Source organism: Musa acuminata, chromosome BXJ3-11, assembly GCF_036884655.1.
Source record: "Musa acuminata AAA Group cultivar baxijiao chromosome BXJ3-11, Cavendish_Baxijiao_AAA, whole genome shotgun sequence".
NCBI lineage: Eukaryota > Viridiplantae > Streptophyta > Magnoliopsida > Zingiberales > Musaceae > Musa > Musa acuminata.
In genome coordinates this window covers 5073675-5094648 of record NC_088359.1, presented here as the reverse complement: position 1 = coordinate 5094648, position 20974 = coordinate 5073675, and the positions used below count along the sequence as shown (strand labels likewise).

At 36.2% G+C, this 20974-nt stretch overlaps 1 protein-coding gene and 1 non-coding gene across 2 annotated transcripts; one reads left to right on the top strand and one right to left on the bottom strand.

The window, feature by feature from the left end:
- Window positions 1-205: 205 nt before the first annotated feature.
- On the bottom strand, window positions 206-18749 carry LOC103970535 (protein NO VEIN). Its single transcript, XM_009384338.3, has 13 exons — window positions 18300-18749; window positions 17827-18161; window positions 15078-15750; window positions 14688-14792; window positions 14336-14516; window positions 11445-13264; window positions 10149-10361; window positions 6171-8432; window positions 5909-6021; window positions 3757-4156; window positions 3300-3617; window positions 2950-3207; window positions 206-1498 (listed from the first exon to the last, which is right to left on the bottom strand). Exons 1-13 carry the CDS (start codon window positions 18723-18725, stop codon window positions 359-361), a joined length of 8244 nt encoding a protein of 2747 aa, XP_009382613.2. The 5' UTR covers window positions 18726-18749; the 3' UTR covers window positions 206-358.
- A 112-nt stretch (window positions 18750-18861) lies between these two features.
- Window positions 18862-18943, top strand: TRNAS-GCU (transfer RNA serine (anticodon GCU)). The gene has a single exon. It is a non-coding gene; the product is annotated as a tRNA-Ser (tRNA).
- Window positions 18944-20974: the final 2031 nt, after the last annotated feature.

Here is a 20974-nt window from a genome sequence, read left to right as displayed (position 1 = left end):
ACAAACTATCGCTCAACATTGCCACTCTTCGCCTGAATCAAATGTTCCATTATGGCTAATGTGGCAATTAAGCATCAATGTATGTGGTTTGAACTCCGCCAAACATCAATGCATGTGATTCGAGCTCTGATCACCAGATCGTAAAAGAAAAACCTTACCATAACATCTGCCCTCTGTCAAATGTTATCAAGGAGATGTGAAAGGGTTTCCGAAAGAACTTCCACCCAAACCTGATCTCGATCAGATATTTGAGCCAATTAAGCCAACACATCATTCCTTACAAATGGGAGCAAGAGAATAAAACTGACAAAGATAAGATTACTCATTCTAACTGGTGACCAAGATAAGATTACTCATTCTAACTGCAGACCACTGAGTCCCTGATTTGAGTTGACATGAAAATTGCTAACCGCAAAGCATTCTGATGGCAAAGTTTCAGAGGATTCTTCAATAGTGTGATACTGGCCTTCTTCTCGCCCGACAGAGCCACATGTGCTATGGTGAACGAATTACCCATTTCTGATGCAAATTGCCATTCCCGTACTGACACTTCGAACCAGTTTTTACTTGCGTATCTGGTGGTCTTAACTTCGACATACTCCCGGCTTTCCTGTCCGATGATCAGGTCATATGGTAAGCCACTCTCAGTTTGTTCATTCACCCATTTCACCATATTTGGACCCATTTTCCTATTTAGATAATTGTAGGCAATGATCTCCCCGAGCCTGCCAGTTCTACGTGTTTGCTGGTCATCTAGTGTTTGCAGACAAATATTAGCCCTTTCAAGTGAACTCGACAAAATTTTCAAGCTTAAATCTGGGCCAGGACGCACCGATGGATCAATTTTTTCATTTTTGGTTTCTGAGACAGAATTAACCTGGCTGTCGAGAGCATCAAAAGAATCCACCAACTGAGTTTCTTCTTTCAGTATCCCAGAATCATCTTGCAACACAGATGAGCTCTTTGAAGCCAAGCCCTTTTCTACAACCCAATCTTCATCAATCTCAATGGGATCAGGAAGAACCTCAACTTGTGTGGTAAGTCCAGGCGGGTTTCTCAGCTGCACCTCAGAGCCACTATATGACTCCATCCCTGGTCTTGACCAGAGAGGATATCTTCTTGCATGACTAAAATCCGGGGCAGTTTTCCAATCTGTAGGTGGCCAACTTGGACAGATGCCTGGTTTCCTTTGAGGTATAGAAGCATTCTGCTCAGCATTAGAGCAGGGAGCAAGTATTGGCTGGGTGATAGAATCAAGTTCTTCCACCGCGGAAGATAGAGACCAAACAGGTTCTTCATCAGGTAGCCTTGGAACCTTTTGACTATTCACAATGAAAAATTCTGTCTGGTCAATGCTTGAGCCAGATTCTGCCATGGTTGTGACCATGTGAAGAAAATTTGCAAAGTGTAGCTCGGCAGACCCATCAAAGAAAAATCGTGAGAGCTCCAAGAATATGGAGTGTGAATCTGCAGTATGAGTAGCATATAGAACACTCCCCTGAAGAAACAAGCAAACTTTAATGTCTCAGCATGATAATAGAAAAGGTATCAAGGACACACAAGAACAACTTCAAAGCATATGTCATCAGATTAAGTTAATAAAAGGTCGTAAACAAAGCTTAAAGCTATATGTTACTGACAACACTTGCAACTTGGGATCTTGGAATATATAATTACCAACATGTAGATCTTTTCATCATTAAGAGAGACAGGGAGCTACTTAACCCTGGTTAAGGCAGTTTTTGCATTAATTCATTGAATCCACAGTGCAGACCCAAAATTTCACTCACCTGAGCCCTTTCACATGCTATGTGCAGTTGTACACAATCAAAGCATTAATGGCCTGTTTGTACAGACACCCTTAAAAAATGATTTCAGATTGAGAAATTTCCACCAAATAACATAACACCAAACCATTAATTCAGTAAATTTTATCTAAATCAGCATGTAAGAGTGTAAAAGAAACAAATTAGCTATTTGATAGCTCCTATATCCTATATCATAAACATCCAGTTAAAAAAACCTTCTACATGATGTCAGCAAGGTGAACGCAACTTATGTTAACTTTTTGTTTAATTTAAATACGAAATTTCAACAAAAACACAGAACAAATAAAACAAATGTTTTTTTAATCTTTGGAGCATTCCCACATATTGCATTTAGGAGAAATTTCTATGACATTGATATCATTTCATCTGATATTTTATTATTCTGACAGTTTTGTGCAAGTGTGCTAGCTACCTGATGCAATTGTCCTGGAGGCTTGGAACTAATTTAAAGGATAACATGTAAAAAGACTTTGAGAAAGATCATAAGTGAGTTAACCATAGCAGAGATACCAACCAGCAGAGTAGAAGAAAAAGCGAAAACAAATGATTACAGACATTTTACTTGGATGTGGAATGTTCTGGGCCATAATATGGGCGCAGGCATGAGGTATGCAATGTAGCTTGGCTAATGGAACATCACTGATGTAGTTACCTAGTACAGGTGCCAGCATGGGGCATGCCAGTTACCTCAGCTCATGATGCATCACTCAGGGCATCTTCCATCAGCAATAAGAACATTTTCAAAAATAATCCATGAAATTAATCCATGATAAATAAAAACAAAAGCAAAAGCAAGTGGAAAATTCATATTACACTGAGGATAAGGTCCTAAAGAATTTTCAATCAAAATATTGTATAAACTAAGGTTTGTCAAGAACTTGGAAGGACATTTGCTCTTAAGTTCACAAGCATATCTTTCACAACTTTCATTCTTAGCACAACTAATTCAGAAGATTTCTACATGTATAAAATTACATACAACCATTAAAGTCAAGCATGAAGAGGATCTATAATAATAAGAACACCTAAGAAATGAAAACTCCAGCACACAAAAGCTTGGTCTACAAAAAATATAAGCATAAGATTTAAACAAAAAAAAGAAAAGATATAGGTCCCGGACCTGCAAAAGGCAGCAGCATTCAAAGCGCTTCTTAGAAGTATTACCACCACCTCTCAGAGAGTGCTTGTAGAACAACTTCTCAACTACAACAACTTGTAGCTGGATTAGCTTCTCAAGCCCAAACTGTTTCAAGTTCGAATATTTGTCTGGATACAGTTTATAAATGTAGCGTTGAGCATAAGGTAAGACCCAATTTATCAAAGACATCTTTTCGTTGTTGTCTCTTGTCCCATAAAATATTGCTTCACGAAACACAACCTGAAGCATGCAGCAGCACACTTTAGTTGATGAAAATGAATGAATAAATAAAATAACAACCTCCAGAATTTCCCAAAAAAATGGCCTCATACCTCTGAAAGGGCAGGAAGACCTAATTTTTTGAATAATTCAGCAATCTTTCCAGAGAGCATTTCTTTCTCTTCATTATTAAGTTCACCAAACTGCAAGAAGTCAATGCCATTAGAATGTTTAAACTGCAGCTTCAGGTCCTCATCGTCAGCCCAACATACGAGACCAAATGAAGAATGGAGAGACACCCATTTATCCTGCATGGTTGGAAGTACTCTGCTTTCCAAATTATGAAGATCATTTCTTAAGTCAAGAATGTCCTTGGACTTCACCAATCCAGATTTAACATCATCAGACCATCTCAAGAAAACCCGAAAAACCTGAAAAAGGGATAAACTGTCACTAAACATGTTCCTGAGAACAACAGACATACAGAGAGATATATAAACGAAAAAAATAGAGATTCAACATATATGTGCGTATATAGACAGAGACCATCAGAGACAATAGTGCACTTACTGCATGAGCTGCCTGTGAGGGCAAAGTGACACTTGATAACTGGAGTAATATTTGAAGATAACTACCAAATGGAGGAACCTCATGCACATGGCACACTTGCACAAAAAATTCACGAAGGCCAGGGTAGACAGAGGACAGCATTTCACATGGAAGGAAATCTGACTTCCTCTTTTGAATGCACTGGAGCACTTCCTTAACCTTCTCAACACATCCAGTTGGATCATGCCAAAACACATCCTTTGGTGAAAGAAAAGTTCCATAAGTAGCGTTCTTAGATGTAGAAGTATTGAGGAATGGGACAAATATAAAACAACTTGAAATGAATTCTTTATTTATATTCAATCTTGAAGTAGCAACCCCATCCCAGATAAAGGTATAGAACTTCGACATTTGATTCACACTGAAACAATGTCAACAAGCAGCATGTTATACACTACTAAACTGAAGAATAAAAATCATGAACAAATGGAGAAAAATCAAGAAAAAATGGTGCAATAACATATTAAACAATCCTTCTTTTAGGTAACTATAACCACGTTTAATAGAACATCTTTATGATTCAGCTCGCTCACTAGAATGCCCAAAAAGGAACAATCTCCTAGGCCCTAGCCATAAAAATCTAAAGATGATACATCATTAATTAACTCAGTAACAAAATTTTCTTCATGAATTTAGTTTCTCTATAAAATAGAACATGAAAAACTAAAAGATCAAGGCTTAAGCACTAATCAAATTACCAGAGAGAAAAAATATATCCTTTCCGACCTACATGTTGAACTTCCACATGATCTACCAATGATATTTCAATACCTGTGGAGCACGACACTCCATAAATGTTTCTTATATCAGCATCCACTTGTATTTTATCAAGCATCGACACTATAGATAAATCCTAATGTGTTGGATACCTCAGAAAATATAAGGATTAAGGACACAAGTTTTATGCACAATTATGTTAGCTTATGACATAATATATTATACTACAGGAAATATGTATGAATTTTGGACTTCTGACTTACCATGAAGTGCAAAATTTCCAAAATATTATTGCAAGGAAATATACATAAAATATATAGTTATCACCCATATGTTCCTAATTTCCAAAGATATGCTGTGTCAACGTGTCTATACCGTGCTACCTCTTGTATCCACATGCATGCTACATAGGCAATTGCTGATTCAAGATTAGGAACCCTAATAACTATCCCAGCTATGTATGTAATACTCTTAGCACAAATGAGCACAAGATTCTGCTAAAGTTTTAATATATGAGTGTGGCCATGTAATACAAAATAGCAGCATTTTACAAATAAATGTTGCAACGATCAAGAGAATTACAATATATACTTATTCTTTCCTAAAGCTACAAAAGAATCAAACCACTCTTGAACTATTTGCATGTGGAATTTTACTGTCATGAAATAAACCAAGTTCAGCTTAGTTTAATAAAAATCCAAGCTTGAAAAAATCCAGATAATCCTAATGATGCTCATGGAAGTTGAAATAGATACATTGCTAAGACTCTATTAATATAATCTTTATAGGGGCATCAACTTCAACCAACACTAACCAACCAAACCCAACTGTTGACCCATTAGGTTCATAGGCTGGGTCTAAATCAGCAAATCTTAATGCACAGTATGGTCTGGTGGGATTCCTGTTGAGCATATCCGATGTTGATAGTAAGCTAGTATTCAGCATGAAAAAAATAATTAAATGGTTCAGGTCTTGACCAGCTAGTATGCTAAAATCACAACCCAAAAAGAACATTTCAACGCAAACACTTACCCAATACCCATCCTAACATACTTTCTAATGCACGTGCTCAATGCAATGAATATATCTGAATCAGTTAACAATTTTGACCTTATTCATTTGCTCTGGCAAAATCCTTCAATAATTACCAAGAGTATAGTTCGTCAAACACAAAAGCTTGCTATTAAATTACAGTAGCACTATTGTTTCTACTTTCTCCCAAGGTTTTTCTTCTACAAGTGTTTACAGTTATAGAAGTCACAATTGTACATCATGTTTAATTGAATAATTGGCATACCATTAGTGCTCAAGTCATGAATCCTTAATTGCAAAAAAGAATCTACAAATAAAATCACAAAACAGAAAGTTATGAGGGAGTTAAATAATAAAAGAGTACCTTGCAAGGAAAGGAGCCTTTGATACTCTCCAGTAGTTGAGCATTGTCAAGGCATCATCATGTGATAGCTGCGTCTTGAACCCAATCTCTTTCAAAAGCAATTTGCTAGTAATCTGCACAACAAAAACCAACAAAACGAATTTAACATTACTCTGAAACCAACTATTGGAGAATACAAAAGAAAATTCTATACAATTGCTATTAAATCATACTATTAAATCATGTATATACAAGATATAAACAGAAATTTAATATTCACAACCTGCGGAACAGCATAGGGCACCATGTTACCCAGAACAGATCGAATTTCCTCACAATCAAAAAATAGATCTTTTGACTGGTGAAGTTCCAAGTCCATGCTTGATGCAATCCATCCAATGTTACGTATGCTCTTCATAAAAGACGATTCAATAGGTTTCTTGTACCCAGAAGATTTGGAGATAACAAAGCTTTTCGTTTTTCCACTATAATAATTATCCCACATTTTATCAAGGACTTCCAGAAGATAAATACATTTATCTCGACACTTCTCAGCAGATAAGATAGATAACAAATAATTTAACTCGGATGATTCCCAGTCGTTGATGAATGAAGTTTCAATCATAAGATCTTTATCACAAATCGGACCCACAGAAAGTAAAACATCAGCTGCATGCTTTTTAACACAGCTAATTTGCACAAAATCAGTGACACCTAACTCTCTGAAAAAATCCCTCCAAATTGTTGGCACAGATGATAATGAACGGGTACTAGGATGCTTCAGATATGCAAGATCAACTTCAAGCCACTGAAAATCTAATGTGCTCAGTTTACAAATGTCTACAGGATTACCATACTCTTTGGAAAAGTGTATTGGTTCATTATCTGGGCATCTGTAACCAGCATTTGTCAAAACTATGGATCTTTTGCGTAACTCAGCAATTATGTCTTCCTTTTCTGATTCACAACTTGCACAAGGTAACTGAAGATGACCCATAATAAAAGATAAATATTCAATCTTCCAGCTGTTATCTTCATCTTGTTTAGTTTCTTTATCTAAGGCACACAGAATGTGACTTTTTATTACTTCATGAGAAGACAACTGTTGGACACCAATTTTGTATAGCATCTGTATCAGGTTGTCTACCTTTTTCTGTTCCATGTAATTTGTAGTAATGTCTGGGGCAGAGAAAAGCAAAGGGTTGACAATCCTAAGTTTGTCATACAATCTAGGAAAATCATTTTGATACTGTTTGCCTTCAGTCCCAGCACCACAGATATCACATGGCAACCATATTGGACCATCATTCATGGAGGCATATGAGCCATCCGAAAGTGGAATAAGTGGAATTTTTCTAAGTGTCTTGAGTAGGTCAGATTCCATCCGAATATTTGCAGAAAACTGCACAGAAGACTGGGATGACAATGCAGAATAAAGAATAATAAACCAAGAAGATAACCAGTTTAGACCCAAAGAGTTGATACCATCTCTAGAACGAGATAAAGATGAGATGAGATCAATCAAAACTTTAGGTCCATAATTTTGAACACCAAGAGCCTTAGCTAGTGTATCAGACAAAATAACATCCTTATTCAAATAACCAAGACCAAGATGTTTCTGAAGCAACCTATCAGATAAAAGAAGGTGAAACTTTTCATCCCAACCTCTCAGTGTTCTGCAAGGCAATACCCAAACCAAACTAGGTCCATCCAACAATAAGCAATTTGACATGCGCAACTTGGAAATAATCATGTGTGGAAGATGAGAAAAGAACCCATGAACTTCCCCAGCAAGTGGAACAAAACTCATATAGGCTGTTACAGCCTTTCCTGGATTCTCCCGATAGCAAGGAAGAGAGCAAAAGGATTGTTCCGCACTAACAAATAAAGCTGGGAATTCAGATAACAACCACTGGTTCCAAGCACTATCTCCATCAACTTCTTCTCTAGAAGAAGGTAAAATGAAATCCCCTTGAAGAATAAATTTGAGACCATAATTTCTGAGAGGAAGAAAAGCAAAAGCAGGTTGTTGGCTCAGAAGTGGCCTGTATTCTCCACCCTCAGACTCCTGCAGTGTGAAGGCCATGGCAATCTCTGTAGTTCGTGCACCCTGGCGAATGACACTTGCCTGCAACTTTTTACTTACTACCAACCAACTCATGCTCTCATTGCCATGAGAAACCTTAACAATTCCATCATCCATTGTTTCTCTTCTCAGAACAATAGATGTATTATTGAGCATATTCTTAAACCTGATACATCGAAGCCTATGAAGGAACAACAATAAGGATGGATGAAGATCCGAAAACATGGATATGATGGAGCTCATAGTTGTTCCTCGTACTAACTTGGACCTGAATGGAAGAATTATACCAGTACTCCAGGAAGTAAAATCAGCTTGTATATCCTCTCCAGATAACAATTCTTTTAACATGTCCATATTACAAGGAGAGATAACTGTTGGCAATACAAAACCAATCTGACCCTCACTAATATCGAATTTAACATGAAACCCATTAGAATGGATTTCAGGAGCATCCGTTACCTGCAGATCAATGAATTTAGACAACGAAAGCTACCTTTTATTATCACTTGCATGAAATCAGTTAAAATAAGTTTAAGAGGAAAAAATAGACAGGCGATGTTGCAATATCAGCCAACATACTTACCATACGGTGAAAAAGAAAGATGTGACCATGCACACCGAGGAAGGATGAAGAATAACTGAAGAATGATGAATGATGACAAAAATCAAGAAGCAATTATGCAGGTTATGCATATGAATCAAACAGTTAGCATGAATTTGGGATGTCTAAAATGCATAATTATATAGTTCTCCATATTTCAGAGCAAGGTTTTCCATCACCAAGAAAAAACTTTCGATTAATCACCAGAAAAGAAATGTGTTCTGTCACCAAAAAAGATTTTAATTTGCACATGAAATTAGGGAATCATCAGAGTAGAAACATGCGCACAAAATGGTGATTAATGACTGTTTCTTTACCCCTTCTGATGATATATTCCAATCGACCTTATTAGCCATTAATTAAGGGGCTGTCTCATCCATTAGCATGGACTTGAAAAAACAATTCCTAGCAGCAATTTAATCTCCTTCATGGCACTTTAGCACATTTCTAGATACCCCTCCTAGCAAAATACTCCTATAGTATTCTATAGGGCAGCAATATCGCCGAAAGTAAGTGAACAGTATATCATCCATAAGCAGCTACTTAGCTTTATCCAAGAAACCTGTTTCTAACTCACACATCATATTACCTGAAATTTAGCAGAAGAATTTTATTTCTAATATTCTCACTTATTTTCCAACAGAACATAACTCTGATATCTACCTTTTCAAGATCAGAAGTGATCCCAAGAACACTAATAATGTCAGAACTAACCCAAAACCTTTACCAGTCCATACTATTAAGTAGTGATTACCCACAGTTAACAAAATAATCAACTCTGGAGATATATGAAAACTGGCGAATTCCTCATAACTAGAAAAGAAAAAAAAAAAAAAAAAAAAAAGCCAGATAACGTAGTTTCATGAATTGCTTTGGTTGAGACCATAACTTCAATCGGTTCCAACCAATGCTAATAGGTCTCAGCCTGCTTAGCAGACTATAGGGGAAATAAAAATTTTCAGATTTAAGATGACTTGTTGGTTTAGATTTCAAAGATAGAATAGATGGATCATTGCCAGAGACATAGCATACTAAACAAAAAGAGCAGTGCACGTGGCTCCAGCTTGGGGAGAAGCCATAGTGTACTACAAATAAAAATTTTTAACTTTTTGCAATCAACCAGACATATTATGGAATGAATTGGCAGGAGTAGTTCCTGAATTGTTTGGGACTGGTCAAAGGCCCACCGCAGAAAATGGAATCAAATGGAATATAGATCAGGCAAGCAAACAAAGGGTTGAATATTGACCAGGACAGTAGGAACAGCTAGAACATTGCTGGTCTTAGCTGTCATCAGAAATCAGCCAAATCCAGCCGATTCCCCAGTAATTTGGTGGTTTGGGCATATCATTTCAAGTGGATGTTGACCAGAATCTACCAAATCAAAATTTTCAAACCACAGTTTAGAGACCAAAACAGACCCAAGTACATGTTATTTTATAGCTTACCACACTTTAGCAATTTATCTCGAGGGTATTAAATGTGCAGCAAGTATATGGATCTCATACTCCACAAGAAACATATTCTAACATGAAATCAGCATAATGAACCAGCACAGTATGGATCCAACCTACCCGAAATACTGATTTGAACCCAATGCCTTTATGTCCTATATATCCTGCACTTGATCCTTTTTTGGTTGAGTTTCCAATATCACAAAGTGCTCTAATGTTGTCAGCAGAGAACCCGACCTCATTGTTTAAAACAACAATACCAGTCTCCTGAAGAATGAAGACTAGTGTTGGCTCCACGCTATGTAAGTAAACATTGTCATCAGCATTTTGTACCTGATATATAATCAAACGTCAGTAAAAATGCTAACAGGTATGGTTCACTAAAATACTGGGGGAGAGGAAACAAGAGAAGCTTAAATATAAGACCTGACACAACTGTATTATCAACAACACTACAACAGTCAAAATCAACAAGCATGGGAAGGTAACAAAAAAACTGTGTAACTAAGTGCAAATACAAGTCACTTCAGGCATTCCAAAGATAGCATATTTAAAATTGGCCACCAAGAGGAAGAAAATTTGGATGGTACAGAAAAATATCAAATTCACAATTATTTAAAAAGAAGTTTGACAATAATGGAACTAAAAACAAATCCCAATTGTAAAAGTAAGAATTGCATGACTCAAAGAAAGACCAAGAGAAAACAACCACTTTCTCTGATGACGAATGGATGACAAAAGAAAAGCCTGAGAGGCTTTGTGTAAAAAGGATTAAGAAGTCAATTATGTAAACTTTCAAGAAGGCAGTCGAAAGCATCAGTTTGAATCTCCATCCTTGAGATTCTTTTTTTCCTACCATGAAGTGCTGGTGCTTTGTTCGATCAATAAGTTAAATCATTCCTTGGCTATAAACTGATTGAACTCCAATCAGATTGGAGTCAATTCAAGAACCTTGAAAATCATATCTATTCCAATCAAGCAATCCTTCTAATTAGTTTTTTACCCTTCTACTTGTGATGTTATATACCTACATTGTATACTTGCATCCTAGCTTGCTACTGCATAATTATTTGTAAACCTACATACAAATCCAAATTGTTAAGCTAGGAAAATATTTAGTTTCTGAACACTAAAATCACCATAGGAAAACCAGAGTAAATTTATTTTATTAGAAGAGTATTCAGTGAGGTTGACGCATGGCATTGATGAATTGCATTCCAGGTAATTGTTAATTGTTGAATTGATAAATGGATTGAACTGCTGACGTATCAAAAAGTAGGAAGAATAGGACAATCTGATCTAAATCATAAATAAAAAAATAAGTAAAAAATTGAATGTTCAATTTTTAAGACAAGTAGGAGAGCTACAACACAAACGTGCTTAAATGCCTTAAAGCTATGGAGTCAATGAACTTACAAGTTCCAAAAGTAGATGAGAATCCTGAGAATATAATTCTTGTGATAAACAATGAAGCGCTCTTCCAAGCCGTGCATGCTGTTTCTTTAATAAACAACTCTCTTTATCATTAAGATTTCGGTCCAAACCAAACTCTTCACGGCGAATAGCCTCAATGATAGTGGTTGCGTCTTGCATCTTTTTGTAGTCTGGCATACTTGAGTTGTCAATGGTCACACCAGTAAGAATTTTCATGTTGAAGTCATCATCACACTCTTTCTGACACCCAGGATGTAAATCAACAGATTCCTTCTGTTTACCTCCAGAAAAAGATTCATTGTTCTTCCTTGGAAAAGGAACATCATTTCTAATGCTAATATGAAAATTGTCATTGCTAAAGGAAGGGTTCACAAATAACTCTGGTGTATGATCTCCATCCACACCAGATTCAGAACACAAAGAATAAGTTGGTTTTGATGTCCTTGAGTTCATCACAGTTGTGGAACTGAAGTCATGGTAGTCTTGAACCCATTCTGTTACTCCAAGTGAAAATCCAATGTCATGAAGCATGAGACGTTGATCAGGCTGATTGCATTCGTTCAAAATAACCAGAGGAGCTTGCTTAGTAAAGAATCGAAGACCAGAGACCAATATATCTGCTGCAAAGTTCCAGAATTCTGAAGGTAGAAGACCTAGACATTCAAGTATAATCCTTGCAATAACAGCAAAAGCTTTATTCATCTTAGAAATGCTTTTGCCAAGCATGCTCTCCTGTGTAAATTGGGAAATTACTTGAAAATCACCAGAACAGGGTAAAATATTAAAGTCTCCGCGAAAAGTCGGCAAATCTTGCAGATAACTTGTATCAATAGAATTCTCCCTGGCAGCCTCACTTGAATCAATGAAATTTCTTATAATAACATCCATGGCTCGTTGTGCATAGCACTTTAGAAGGGATAAAGGAGCATGACTTGTCCCTCTATACAAAGACAACAGTGATAACAATTTTAAAGCCACTTGGAATGAAGAAAGTTGAATCAAAGCTTCCAGAAACTCATCAACAGTTGCTGAAGAAGCAATCCTGATTAATTTCCCATCCCTTGTTGCTATACAAGATAGTTCTTTAGTGTGGAAGTCATTCAACAACCAGTCTATTAGTGGACCAAATGAAGGAGCATATACAAGATCCCAGTGCGACCAGGATAGTAGATCCGACAACATGGGGGCTGCAAGCAAACATTCAATGGCATTGTCAAAAGCAGAAGTTCCAGATGTGTATGCTTGTTGGTGAATCATTTTCTCATCGTGTTCTGACACTGACCACTGCTTCCCCAACAATGCTGCAGAAAATAGAACACAGCCTGGACCATGATTATCTTCCTGGCACTTGATAAGATTCGAAAAGCATTTATCAGATTTATCTCCAACAATGTGGAAGCTGGTTGTTGGAAATTGCCTTTTAAGAAGCACAAAAGCATCAACTTTGGACATAGAACAATCTTTTATCCAGTTATAGTCAGCCTGACATAGCATAGCTCTCAGTTGTTGTTCACGCATGGAAAAGTACACTGACGATGGATCAAAAGGGACCTCATTTAAAAATTGATATAGTTCACGTGGCAACAATGAAGCATATCTTTCTAAGAACTCTAAAAAATTTCCATAACCAAAAGAACTAAATTTGTCCACAGAAAAATGAGTTACCAGCCAACTCTCACAATTACAAAGCTGTTTTAATAACCATAATATCCTTCCTGAATGCAAAGCACTTTCTCTGTCAACAGAATTTTCCAACTCCAAATAATCAGAAATTTTCTTAATGATGTCATCTACAGTTACACCTGCACATGGGCAAGAATAAAAAGTCAAGAATCTACAATTTTTTACTTTTAGTACACATAAAAATCCAAACTTGAAAATGAAAATTCGAGATAAAGGAGAGAGCTAAAATGTGCAAGCATCGGAACCAGATAAGAATCCTGCAATATGAATCACAATGTCAAAGTAGATATTCATGGTAAAAATAACACTTCCACATCAAGAGAGAAATTGACGATGACAACAACAGTCAATAAGGTGGCCTCTACATTGGACCAGTAACAGCAATCTTTTTTATGCCATTGAGCTTTATTTAGAGCAATGTAACCAGTCAAACTAAACCGACAAGTCCATCTGTGGTCTTTATGATGAAGTTTTCTTGTGTCTAAGTGTCTCTCTCTTTGCACACATAGCACTAACCGACTTGCCAATTAGATTCAACTGATGAATCTACAAGCCTTCTTCGACATGTTTATACCATCTTAAACAGCTCCTCATCTTATCCTCAATCTGAGCTATTCCCAACGGGTTTACCTTAAGAGAAAAACTCACAACTTCTGCGCTGAAGATTGAAATCTCAATCTCAGTCCAGAACTGATATCAGTTGGCAGATCATTCTGGTATTGGTAAGTGCCAATGCATATTGATATCGACAGAGAAGAAAGAAAAAAAACACATCGTCCGACACATTTAATAAAACGAGGGGCGAGTGGTCCTGACGGTAAAGGGTAAACCTATAGTCTGATGCAGTTTGGTACCAGTCAATTTACTGTCTAGTAAGCCCGATATGGTGCGCTTACTGGATCAAGTTCAAACTAGACTGAGAAAAATTGTACACTTAGCATAACAGTCTATCATCAAAATGGTAAGTACCAGTTTGTACCAAATGTTATGTCCTAAACCTTAAACCATGGTATGCATCAAATAAAATGTGAACATAAAGAGAGAAAAAAAAACATCTTGTCCTTGATGATTTCACAAGATAAAGAAAAAATCAACTGCAAAAATTGTAAGTACATCTTATTTTTTTTGGAAAGAAGAACAAGCAAGGGATATGTGGTGTTAAAGAAGTACAAAAAAGATAAAGTGCTTACTCTTGCTCAATCCATTCGTGCTCTCGTTAGCATTTATCATAGCAGTTTCTTTATTCACAGTCCCACCAATATATATCATCTCAGCAGAGAAACCAGACTTGGTGGCACTTAATTCAGCTTCACCAAAGGCTTGCAAAGAATCATAAAGACTATCAACCATTCCATGTTTAATGGATGTTATCTGCAGTTACCAAGTACAAATTCCCAAGACTTGTGAGGAAAGTGATCAACTAATGTGAATGAAGGTTACAGCAATATTCAGTACTGAGGGCAAATTCCCAAGACATTCAGTTTATGACTGTTGTTGAAACATTTCATATAAGAGAAATAACATTGCTGAGGGAAAACTTACAGCAATATTCAGTAAGACAACACCAGGGTGTGACAACAAGATTCTCTTCAACCTTCTCTTTTGCGTGACTGTTGGAGCATAGAAATCCACCATCATATCAAGAACCTGCAGCAATTAGTAAATTTTGGTGTAAGAGTTTGTTCACTTCACAAAAAATGTCGATAATACCCTCAGATGGAAATTTAACACAGTAAACATGTAATATTTTAGTTGTTCGAATATGATATAAGTATATAACAAAGTCTAATATGTTATGAAGTATGAGACTCCTTTGCCAGCATATATGCCAAAGAAAAGCATGTAGAAACAAGCAATGACAACAATGCAAAATTAGAGTATTTAACTATCATCATATTTTGCAGCCAATAGCATTAATCTTATTGTGCATACCTCAGTAATCGAATGCTCCCGGCAAGCCTCCTTCCATGTTGTAATGAACTTCTCGATGTCAACGCTAGCAAGAGTAGATTCATGCAATCTCTCTAGGCCATTTGACTTGATGGAGTCCTTTTTAAGCAACTTGCATGAAGAATGACCCTTCTTCTCTTCAAACTTCCTTTTCTTGTCACACGACTTCTTACCTCGGCTCTTTGTTGACTTATCACTATCAGGAGTTGATTTTTTAGTTGTTTCAGGTCTGAGCCCAAGACGAACCATTTCTTCAGTTGTGGATGGATAAGGACAGCTACTCACACGCTTGCCATTGTCTCTATCATGAGAACTTTGATTTTGGCACATAAATCCTTTATCATTCTCAAAAGAATCATCATCGTTGCCATCATCATCATCATAGTTGACATCATCATCAACATCATCACTATCAGAGGACTCGAAGCGGATATGTTTACCAGAAAAATCATCCCATCGAGATGAAAAGGTCTGGATACGCTTTGATAACAAACCAAACCTCTTCTCAAGCACCTGCTTTTGCAAGCGCATATTTGGAGGCTGTGATGAGTTCCTTTTTCTATTTTGTGGAGCAGAATGTTTGTTTTCATCAAAACATTTGCTGATAGTTGCCTTTTCTGCTTTTTTGGCTTCCCGAATGTAAGATATATGCAACCTATGGATGACAACCAATTAACAAAGACCTAGTAGAAAATGAGTTTTGTGATCTAAAATAAGCATTTTAGAAAACTGATTTATCCTAGGAAAAACATGAGACAAGTGGGACATAATGTTATATTAAAAAAACAAGTTTCATCCTAGACAATGGCAAAATAGAAAATAATAGCCAAATCGTAAAAATCCAAAGAAACTATAAAGGCATAAGATTTTGACAAAGAGAAAGAAACCATATGAACATGGAGAAATTAAAAGTAAAAGGTTGGTGCTGCCTATTGCATTTTACCACAGATTAATTGGGGAATAAAAGTGGCATCTTGCTCTTCAAAAGACAATCTAGGTTTCACTATATTATACATAGAAATCAAGACACCACACAACATGATAAAGCATAAGAAAATATAAATTAAATTGGAAAATTTTTCTATTCTTTCACTTTCATATTCTGTTAATGAAAATAATGATATTCTTAATGTTATTGGTATTATAATTTTTTATTTCATTTTTAATTTGTTTATTTTATTTAACTTTAATGTATTATATAATAATATAATAAATATAGTCCACAAATTTAAAATACACACAGAAGAACAAAATCCAAGAGGGTTGCATGATAGACAAAGATGCCCAAATTATCAAGTAGTTCCGCCTAACTACCCACGGTTACAAATATGTCAGAATGATAATAAGTATATACAATTGAGGTTCCCATATTCAGATTAATAATAAATCTCCAACTAGTTGGGACATTATGGCCTCCTTGTTGTTTGGTATTGTTGTGAATGGATCTCCTTGCCATCAGCAAAATTGCAGTTTAGAAGTCACACAGAAACTAGGACAGTTGAAATAACAGAAAACCATCAGTCAACAATCTAACTAAAGAAGGACAACATGACTGCATTTTTGGCCAATTCAAGAGAAGAGCAATTTTCTGGTAATGCTCATCTGTTATTCAACCAAATAAAGAAATATAAGCAAGAAAAATAAGAAAATAAGCATGATTTTAGTGATATAAATAATATACTTTTGACTGACTTAACCATAGAAAAACTTACACAAAAATTGCAGAGAAGTGTGTGTGACAGTGCTTGCACAAGTTCTGCAGAGAAATGTGTGCTAAAAAAAAAAGCCTAGATGAAGTATGATACTAACTTACTTCTAGAGCAGGCTGAGCAGCAACATTAGCAAAAAAGGATCTAATTGTGTGTGTGTGTGTGTGTGTGTGTGTGTGTGTGTATATATATATATATATATATATACACTCCAACCAAGAAGGAAGGGCACAGATTATGCAAAATTTTATAGATGAAAAGCTCATAGTGAAAAGACTGTGGTAGAACCGTAGAAGACAAGTTCACAGTGAGAACTCCAGAAATTGTTGATTCAGAATTCAGAATTCAGAATAACAAGTAAATATAGAGATGAAAGGATGACACTACTGAAATAAGAAAAAAGGATAAATAACATATCCTTACAGCACCATTACCCATGAAAAATACTTGTAACGAGATACCTATGAAGCATGAGTGTTCCAAATTTATTTCTATATCAATGTTAGACGAAGACACTAGTAAAATACTTGACTTACCAATACATGATCAAAGACCTGAAGCATATTAGTAATCTAAACATGTATGCATATTAACATTAGCATATGGTACATAAGAGCAAACCTATAACCAATTTGGCCATTTAACTTGCTATGAAATATTAATGAGACAACTTCCTTAACATTTCATGTGTGACATTTTTCTGTAAACACTATTAAATATATGATGATCTACTGGATCAATTAAACAAAATATATCTTCAAATGTAATCTTTTGTCAACATATAATGAGGTTAACTTTTTTTTTTAGATGGGCAATATCATGTTGTATCCAAGACCATGCTTAAAAAAACAAAACCAACAAAAACATTAATATTAAAAATCTTTCACACCATTAAGTTAATCTTTCCGTCAAAACAGAAGATGCATTAGAATTAAATGATTGGTGCAGCAACAGAGACATCAACTCAACACCACTCCTTTAAGAAGCTTAGAACTTTTAAAAATAAGGTAGGTTAGGCATACCCTAAGCTCTGAATGCGCACACAAAGCTTTTCCTTGGATGATACCAACTTATTCTCAGCAAGAAAATCCAAAAATTCCTCCACCATGATTGTCTTCTTGTGTTTCTCCATAAAAGTTTTTAATGAATCAATAATTTCCTCGGTCGTTATCTTGAAGATATCAGTCACATCAGAAGCAAGAGAGAAATAATGCTCGACGAGTGGGTGCCGAAGCAGCGGTCCCAGACCAAGCTCCTCAAACCGCTCAACGCCCTCGTTCTTGCATACTGCAACCTCCAAATCATACAGTGACGTGATCCTCCGTGCACCAAGGAAACAGTGTATAAATGCACTTATCTGATAAACACCTAGAGTTAAGGAAAAACAACATACAAAAGAACAAAAGAAAACAAAACAGAAGTTTCTCGATCCTGTGGTTTTCCTATAGTTCGACAAAAGAAAAGTGTATAGAGATTGAGGAAAGGAAGAACCCACCTTTCCTTCTGTGACGATTAGGCTGTGGAGGGATGGAACATCCTGAATTTGAAACCCTAAGGCGCTCCAAGAATCGATCTTTAGAGCGAGGAGAGCGGCCTGCGACACTTTCCACGACGAGACGCTCTCACCGGCGGCGACGAGGTCCCGGTGAGCCTTAGTGGCGGCGGCATTGACCCTGTCAAGAAGGGCTTGGGGGTTGGGGGAAGGATTCGGCTGAGGAAAGAATGGGTTCTGGAGGTAGGGCAAAAAGGGAGGTTGGAGGAAGCTAGGGTTCTGGAAGGGGTTTGGAGGGTTTACGTGGCCTTGAAGATTGCCGGGAAAGGCGAAGTTTAGATTCTGAGGGGGTAAGGAGGGGTGGCGGAAGCCCCCAACGCCGCCACCGCCCCTGCCGCCAGAGCGGTTATACGGCGGCGGCCGATACATGACGCCGACGGTAAAGAAAGCGCTCCCAAGGGGTAAAAGAGAAGCGGGAGAGGACCTCTAAGAAAACCTTTATAGGGGAGAGAGGATCACAGTGTTAATTAAATAATAAATATAAATTTACAACAAAATCACTGACGTCGCTTTGGCCGAGTGGTTAAGGCGTGTGCCTGCTAAGTACATGGGGTTTCCCCGCGAGAGTTCGAATCTCTCAGGCGACGTTTTAACTCCTTATTGTTTTCTTGTATATCAAACAAAAATGCCAAGTAATTATTTATTATTTCAGAAAAACCAAAGTATTATTTATTATTTTAAATATTTAATTTTTTTTTAGATGCTCTTATTGTCAAACAAAAATGCCAAGTAATTATTTATTATTTTAGAAAAACCAAAGTATTATTTATTATTTTAAACTCCTTTATTGTTTTCTTGTATATCAAACAAAAATGCCAAGTAATTATTTATTATTTTAGAAAAACCAAAGTATTATTTATTATTTTAAACTCCTTTATTGTTTTCTTGTATATCAAACAAAAATGCCAAGTAATTATTTATTATTTTAGAAAAACCAAAGTATTATTTATTATTTTAAATATTTAATTTTTTTTATATGCTCTTATTGTCTAACAAAAATGCCAGAGGGAAATGTGATGTCAGATGTTATAAACCCAACATAAAGGGAAGAATACATTTTTAAGGAAATAAAATAATAATTAAATTATTTTATTAAAATTATAAATACAACAACAATAACACACCAACAAATGTTAGTCCACTAGTCGGCTTTATTAGAATTCAGTACAAATTGTCAACATGATCAACAATAACAACAACCAACAGTAGCATTCAACTGTCATCTCCCACAAAGATCAAATCTAAGTCATGAGAAGCAAGTAGTCTCACTTGATGTGTGTCAATTCTTACAGAATATTTCTAATATGTTATCTTCATATTAATATTCTTCTTAAATCTAGTAAAACTTATAATCTCCAAGACTAATTTTTCTCTTCCTCCTTGGATATAAGGCTAGAAGAAGCAAGAGATCACGTAACATATAATGCTTCATAATGTGATAAATAAAAAGCAAACAACAGGGCTCCTCTTCCAAAACCTAATATAAAGTTAAAGGTTACTGGATATAATCTTTATACACTATATTTTAATTAATTATAATATCATTGCATTATTTTTATTTTTCCGATCCCTCCTCAAAGTTTAATGAATAAAATTATCTGTGATGTAGACAATAGTTTACTATATCCAGTCGGGTGAACTCAACAAATAATCACATGATAAACGCGATTATAATAAATTCAAAGTATCTCGATCAATAATCAATAAGTCTTGTTATAGAGGATAAATAATTATACTGAGTTGGTTGGCCAGACGAGCACGCGATAAACTGAGAGGACTAGTAATTACTGACCCAATAGAGACAATAATGGAAGGAGATGTTAGGCGATTATTCAGGTGGCTGAGAGGCGAGTGTTGAACTACTTCTGATCGAGTGTGCCTTGAGCCTTTAGGGTTTGATACAAAAGTACTAAAATAGAAGAGACCGGAGAAGGAGGAGAAGGGATTTATTTCACTTCAATGGTAAATTCGATGGGGAGAACGAGGGTGATGGCAAAGAGGGGGCTTCTTAAACACGTTGTCACCGAAGATGATAGAGAGATAAAAATATGAGCGTCGATTGACTTAATATAAGGCATAATCTTGTCCAAACAAATCCGACAATGAGTTGGTTTAGTCATAATCACGAGTTTGTACTCAACCAAAGCTGAGTGGGCTCAACCAGCCTTTAAGGCCATGACATATGGTTTAACCAGTTAAGCATTACTTCAGAGTTTGAAAGCATCCCTTCTTCCTATATCGATCGCACTGTTGTCCATCATTCGAGGGCACACAAGGAGCAGGGACATCGACACTCCTCTTACGTATGTGGATAGGCATATTAAACGAAGTCAATTTCCAAATAAACTAGGCAAATTGTACAAGCAATGCATACAACTTCGTTCAAAGATAGTGTAATTGAAGGGACTTGTAGCATCGATGGTCAGCTGCACAATAGCAGGGAGCCCACCATGATATATAAATCAATTACCACTCACATATCGATATGGTTGCCTTATCGGACCACCCGTCGCCAACCATGAATCAAAGAGACTTAAGTGACCAATCAAATAAGGCTATCAACAACAAGACACTGTCATGCATGATGAAATTCAAAATAAGTCATTTTTGGCCACACA

Excerpts from the sequence above, each read along its gene's own strand:
- LOC103970535 (XM_009384338.3), bottom strand. The coding sequence starts at position 18,725 with ATGTATCGGCCGCCGCCGTATAACCGCTCTGGCGGCAGGGGCGGTGGC. Across the intron at positions 14,793-15,077 it reads GGGAGCATTCGATTACTGAG|GTTCTTGATATGATGGTGGA; the intron begins GTATGCACAATA and ends TAATTGCTGCAG. Across the intron at positions 6,022-6,170 it reads TGCCCTATGCTGTTCCGCAG|ATTACTAGCAAATTGCTTTT; the intron begins GTTGTGAATATT and ends TTTGTTGTGCAG.